The following is a 7269-nucleotide window of genomic DNA, read 5'->3' on the forward strand; positions in this document are numbered from 1 at the left end:
GTCGAAGGAAGCACCAGCAATATAGCAGGGGTGAAAGGGATAACTCGAAGTGGTAGGGTGTATATGCCAGATTCTTCTAAAACAAATCGACAGAATGTAGGGGAACCGGACAGGGCAGTGAAAAGTCCAATATCTAATGGAGAGGCCGAAGAATTCCTGAAGATAATAAAGCATAGCGAGTACAACATCGTGGACCAACTAAAGAAAATGCCGGCTCACATATCTGTTTTGTCACTTCTACTAAATTCAGAAAACCCATCGGGAGGCGTTACTTAAAGTCCTGAATCAAGCCTACATTCCCCAAGATATCAGCGTTGATAAATTCAACATGTGATCGGAAGTCTAGCAGCCTCCAATTACATCACTTTACTGATGAAGAAATTCCGCCAGAAGGCCAGGGGCACAACAAGGCGTTGCATATATCACCAAATGTAAGGATCATATGATGTCTCGAGTCCTAATAGATAATGGATCATCCCTCAATGTTATGCCAATGACTACACTGCAAAGGTTACCAATTGACCCTTCTTATGTGACACCAAACAATTTGGTGGTGCGTGCCTTCGATGGGACACGAAGAGAGTCAGTAGCGTCGCTTGACATCCCTATTCAGATTGGACCCGTAACCTTCAATATCACTTTTCAAGTCATGGATATTACGCCTTCATACAGTTGTCTCTGGGAAGACCTTGGATACATAATACTGGGGCAGTTCCCTCCTCTTTGCATCAGCGAGTGAAATTTATAGTAGGGGATAAATTGGTATGTGTTTATGGAGAAACCGATATAATGGTTACTAAACCTTCTTCCACTCCCTATGTGGAAGCAGCTGAAGAAGCCCATGAAGATTCATTCCGAGCATTTGAGATCATCAACGTCATTACTATAAAAGAGGGATCTTTTAATCCCTCAACCTCGGATCTCTTCTTCCACGCGCATGGTGGCCGCTGAAATGATTAAATCAAGGTTTCGCCCGGGAAAAAGGGTTGGGGAAGTATCTTCAGGGCATCGCAATGCCATTGTTACCAGAAGGCATGAATGAGAGATACGGCATCGGATATACTCCTACTTTAGCTGACCATAAGAAGAAGGCAGAAGAGAAAAGAATAATCCGAATCGAGAGGCGCACAGGAAGAGTAAGTACCAAGTGGGGGGTAGAAGTTCCGCCAATGAATCAGACCTTTCGAAAGGGCAATCAAGTCACTCTTGAGGAAGAAATGAAACAGATGAGCATATTGGCCTTAGAATCTGGGGACCACATGAATGACTCGAGTAGATGGATCTACCCATTGACAGGAGCAGAAATTCAGAACTGGACATCTTTTGATTATCCAATTCACTTCATGTAATGGCTTTTGCTCATTTTGCTTTCTTTTGTAATCCGTGGACATTATTGCCTCGGACCGTTTGTCTTTTTCATCAATAAAACCAGTATGCATTTCTTTCGCATTTATTGCATCATTGGGTCATTTGTCAAAGAATTGTTACCTTTGTTTTATGCAGGGATAGGGAAAATAATCATACCAGTATTCAGGAGCCAGAAATTGATGTTAACTTTGAAAACTTAATCCTAGAAGCTGAAATAGAAGAGGAGACTGACTTATCACCTGAAATGCAAAGAATGTTGAAATCAGATGAAAAACCAACTTTAACCAGTAGCGACCCCACGGTCACAATAAATTTGGGGACTAATGAGGAATCAAAAGAAGTAAAAATCGGGGCACTGTTGGGAGGAAAAGAAAGATGCGAAATGATAAACCTTTTGAAGGAATACCAAGATGTTTTCGCATGGTCCTATCAGGACATGCCGGGTTTGGATACGGACTTAGTAAACACATAAAATACCCATTTGCCCAGATAGCAAGCCGGTAAAACAGAAACTGAGGAGAATGCGCCCAGATATGTTGATCAAAATAAAGAAGAGGTACAAAAGCAGTTTGAGGCTGGTTTTTTAGAAGTAGCCAAATATCCAGAGTGGATGGCCAATGTAGTTCCAATAATGAAGAAAAATGGAAAAGTGAGAGTCCTGTGTTGACTATCGAGACTTGAATAAAGCTAGCCCTAAAGATAATTTCCCACTTCCACACATAGATGTGCTGGTAGACAATACCGCGGGACATGCCCTGTTTTCATTCATGGGATGGGTTTTCTGGATATAATCAAATTAAGATGGCCCCAGAAGATAAAGATAAGACCACGTTCATCACCTTATGGGGGACCTTTTGCTACAAGGTTATGCCCTTTGGTTTAAAGAATGCAGGGTCAACCTATCAGAGAGCCATGGTAACGCTATTCCATGACTTGATGCATAAGGAGATAGAAGTATATGTGGACGACATGATTGTTAAGTCTCGAGATGAGTATAGCCATGTGATGAACTTAAGGAAGCTATTTAAAAGGCTACGAAAATGTCAACTGAAATTAAATCCAGAAAAATGTACATTCGGAGCTTCTTCAGGAAAATTGTTGGGATTTATCGTAAGTGAGAAAGGGATTGAAGTAGACCCAGATAAAATAAAAGCTATTCGAGAAATGCCTAGTCCCAAAACTGAAAAAGAAGTCAGGAGTTTCCTAGGCCAATTGAACTACATAGCTCGATTTATATCTCAGTTGACTGCTACTTGTGAGCCCATATTTAAGCTGCTGAAGAAGGATAACCCCGAAAAATGGAGTGAAGAATGTCAGAAAGCTTTTGAGAAAATAAAAGAATATCTATTGAACCCTCCAGTTTTGGTTCCCCCTGTACCTGGAAGGCCTCTTATATTGTACTTAGTAGTATCAGAGAATTCCTTGGGGTGTGTGTTAGGACAACACGATGAGTCTGGAAGAAAGGAGCGCGCCATCTATTATTAAGCAAAAAGTTCACGGAATACGAATCTAGGTACTCTAACCTGGAGAAGACGTGTTGCGCTTTGGTGTGGGTGGTTAGTAGATTAAGGCAATACACGCTGTATTACACAACATGGCTGATTTCTAAAATGGATCCGATTAAGTATGTTTTCGAGAAACCTGCAGTAACAGGACGGATGGCTCGTTGGCAAATGCTGTTGACTGAATATGATATTACATATGTGACGAGAAAAGCCGTCAAAGGGAGCATTATAGCAGAATATTTGGCTGATAGGGCCGTTAATGATTACCAATCCATGGAGTTTGACTTCCCGGATCAAGATATTGATTCAATTGATCAAGAAAAGGAAGGTAATGTTGGGTGGATGATGCTATTTGATGGGGCGACCAACGTATGGGGGCATGGAATAGGGGCTGTACTCATATCACCAGAGGGTAAATATTACCCAGTCACAGCCAAACTCACCTTTCCGTGTACCAATAATATAGCAGAGTATGAAGCGTGCGTATTGGGCTTACAGGCGGCTATTGACCGAGGCATTAAAAAATTGATTGTAAAAGGAGATTCCGCTTTGGTAATTTATCAGTTGACTGGAAAGTGGGAAACTCGGGATTCCAAATTAATACCATACCAGGAGTTCATTCAGGAAATGATGCAGGAATTCGATGCCATCAGTTTTTCGCATTTACCGAGAGAGAGCAACTTAATCCCTGATGCGCTAGCAACATTGGCGGCTTTATTTAAGGTCGAGTCCGGAATAGAGATTGAACCCATTCGAATAAGGATGCATAGGGAGCCAGCATATTGTATAATGACAGAAGAAGCTGATGGAAAGCCATGGTTTCATGATATCAAAACATACATTCAATGGAAGGAGTATCCCATAGGAGCCTCTAATAATGACCGAAAGACAATTCAGAGGCTAGCTATGGGATTCTTCTTAGATGGGGAGATATTGTATAAAAGGAATCATGATATGACCCTCCTACGGTGCGTGGAGTTGCAAGAGGCAAGACAAATCATACAGGAAGTACACGACGGTGTTTGTGGGACCCATGCGGGAGGACACTCGTTGGCCCGAAAAATCCTAAGGAGTGGATACTATTGGATAACCATGGAACGGGATTGTATGGAGTATGTTCGAAAGTGCCATAAGTGTCAAATCTATGGAGATCGCATACAAGTCCCACCCACTCAACTTCAGGTTTTATCTACACCTTGGCCTTTCTCAGCATGGGGCATGGATGTGATCGGACCGATAACCCCGAAGGCCAGTAATGGGCATCGATTCATTTTCGTGGCCATTGACTACTTCACAAAATGGGTAGAAGCAGCATCATACTCTAATGTCACTCAAAATATAATCAATCGTTTTATCAGGAGAGAATTAATTTGCAGGTATGGGATCCCAGAAAGGATAATATCAGACAATGCTAAAACTTGAACAACGAGGTCATGACAAAATTATGCAGTCAGTTCAAGGTCAAGCATCATAATTCAGCCCCCTATCGACCTCAAATGAATGGAGCAGTGGGAGCAGCCAATAAGAACATCAAGAGCATCTTGGAAAAAATGACGGAGACCTATAGAGATTGGCATGAGAAGTTACCTTTCGCTTTATTGGCCTATCAAACCACTGTTCGAACATCTACAGGGGCTACCCCTTTCTCTTTGGTATACGGAATGGAGGCCGTAATTCCGATAGAAGTTGAGATTCCATCGTTACGAGTCTTAAAAGAAGCAGAGTTAACCGAAGCAGAATGGGTGCAATCTAGATATGACCAGTTGAACCTGTTTGAAGATAATTGATTGACTGCTATAGTTCATGGGCAGTTATACCAAAGGAGAATGATGAGAGCTTTTAACAAGAAAGTGCGTATTCGACGGTTTCAAGAAGGAGATCTAGTTTTGAAAAAGATTTTACCAATTCATAATGACCCCCGAGGTAAGTGGAACCCAAATTATGAAGGGCCGTATGTGGTAAAGAAAGCATTTTCAGGAGGTGCCTTATTATTATCAGACATGGATGGAGCCGATCTGGTGCACCCCACAAACTCAGACACGGTAAAGAAATATTTTTCTTAGAAACCCTGTAAACTCTCAAGGAAATTCAATGAAATAACGATTTGCTTCATAAATCTAATGACTGTTCATTATTCATGTTTTGATCAAATGATAGATGGCCATCGTTGGCTAATCTGCTTTCCTATAAAAAAGCCAAATAACGATTTACCATTTGATAACCAAATTGAGCCTAAATGATAAACCAGTATTTTTTTTTTCAAAAGTCAGTTTACAAAATTTGACCTGGGTATGGGTCCTTTAGGGTCTGGCAAGTCATATGAGACAACAATTGACTACTCGAAATGATGGCAGGCCATCTTTCTGCTACCTAAAAGAAACAAAAAGAGATCCCTTGCAAGCCCTTCTTGAGCCTGGATTCAATTTTTGATTAACTCGTCAAAAGATCACGCCCCACACTGGGGCAATTTCAAAGGATTAGTCCCAAATGAAGTCCAATGACCGAATCCCTTCATGAAAGAGAAAAACAAAAGAGAGCAACAAAAGCAAATGGAAAAAGAAGAAAAGAGAAAGAAAATAAGGGACATACTACGCATGCGATCTTTGACCAAGTTACCCTTAATGAAAGTGCTGATTTTGAGCCTTATTTAACTCTTTCTTTCTTTAACTCGTACCCCTAGCCTATATTACAGTCCAAATAAAAGACCTGACCAGATTGGTATACATTGTTGTCTCTAATGATTTGTCAGACTCAATGATTGAGTCTGAACTACGTAATGACCTGATCCTGAAAAGGTACGTAGGCAGCTTGTTCAAAAGACAAGTTCGGTCAAAGCCAAAACAAAGTGCCTCAACTTAAACTGGGGCAGAGAATGTCATTATGGGTTGGGATTTTTGAGCCATAGTTTCCCTCTTCTTCAGAAAACCTATATCCCCAAGCCTACGTTTCGTCCCGAGTCTTAAAGACCATCTTGAGATCAAAACATGAACTGAACCTGAGGCAATAGTTTAACTTGAGAATTATAGGGGTTCGCAACAAAATAAGGTGAAAGGAGGGAGAAATGTTTGGGGTCATCGACGAAAAAGAAAAAAGAAAAAAAAAAAAAAAATTCAGTAAAAGGGGAATTAAGCTTGACAACTTAACATTCATGTGTTTCGACTTTTTGAATACTGGTATAAAGTTTTTCCTTTGAACTGACATTTAAGTCTGGTAAACTAGTCATCTTGCATATATGACCTTTTGATATAGCAAAGGGATGTTACAATTACATGGTTGGATATTTCTAAAAAAAAAAAAAAAAAAAAAATCCCCTTTTTCATAGTCTCAAGAATAGGGTAATCAAAAGAGTTCGCTAGTATGCTTCCTGTTTCAGGCCTGATCAGCAAATATGACTTAGAGCTTTGGAAATGTGGTGTACAACCGATGAATAAGGCAGAATCTGAGGAGGTTGTGGCCTTCATATGAAACTGAGAGCTTTTACTGATGCATTTGCAATGAGGCAATTGTCGTGTCAAAACTTGTCTCCCTATCCAATTGCATTAAGCAAATAGGGTTAATATTGGTTGTAGATCCATTCAACTGAGGCGGATTTTTTTAGTGGGTTTCCTTTTAGCCAAGTCAATCATCTCCATGATTGGGTGAATTAAGAAAATTGAGCCAAGATCAGTTGCAGATGTGGCAAGTATCAAAAGCATGGCCAAGATGAAAAATGAGGTTATTGATCACAGATGCACCAGGGGAAAAGATTCAGGCATTTCCTTCATTCATTACCATACATTTCAGGCATTGCATAAAAACATGTAGCAACATATCCCCATGTTCTGGCACCACAGTAGACAGCATACATGCACTACTGCATTCTAGTCATACCCCTCTTGTCATGCATCTCTTTTGATCATTATTCAAACGACCTTTGTCTCACTAATGTTTGAGTTGTTACTCCATGAACTATAGCTCGGGTTCCTACACCCGATGCAAGTCACCCCTCATGAACTATAGCTCGGGTTCCTACACCCGGTGCAATTCATCCTCCGTGAACTATAGCTCGGGTTCCTACACCCGGTGCAAGTCACCTTCCATGAACTATAGCTCGGGTTCCTACACCCGGTGCAAGTCATCCTCCGTGCACTATAGCCCGGGTTCCTACACCCGGTGCAAGTCACCTTTCCGTGAACTATAGCTCGGGTTTCCTACACCCTGTGCAAGTCACCTTCCGTGCACTATAGCTCGGGTTCCTACACCCGTTGCAAGTTGCCTTCCGTGAACTATAGCTCGGGTTCTTACACCCGGTGCAAGTCACCTTTCGTGAACTATAGCTCGGGTTCCTACACCCGGTGCAAGTCACCCTTCCATGAACTATAGCTCGGGTTCCTACACCCGGTGCAAGTCATCCTCC

The 7269-nt window shown here is 41.4% G+C and overlaps 1 protein-coding gene across 1 annotated transcript; it reads left to right on the forward strand.

The window, feature by feature from the left end:
- The first annotated feature begins 2978 nt into the window (after nt 1-2978).
- Nucleotides 2979-4660, forward strand: LOC131153776 (uncharacterized). Its single transcript, XM_058106235.1, has 2 exons — nt 2979-3841; nt 4324-4660. The coding sequence occupies exons 1-2, from the start codon at nt 2979-2981 to the stop codon at nt 4658-4660; spliced, it is 1200 nt and encodes a 399-aa protein (XP_057962218.1).
- Nucleotides 4661-7269: the final 2609 nt, after the last annotated feature.

This window comes from Malania oleifera, chromosome 4, assembly GCF_029873635.1.
Source record: "Malania oleifera isolate guangnan ecotype guangnan chromosome 4, ASM2987363v1, whole genome shotgun sequence".
NCBI lineage: Eukaryota > Viridiplantae > Streptophyta > Magnoliopsida > Santalales > Ximeniaceae > Malania > Malania oleifera.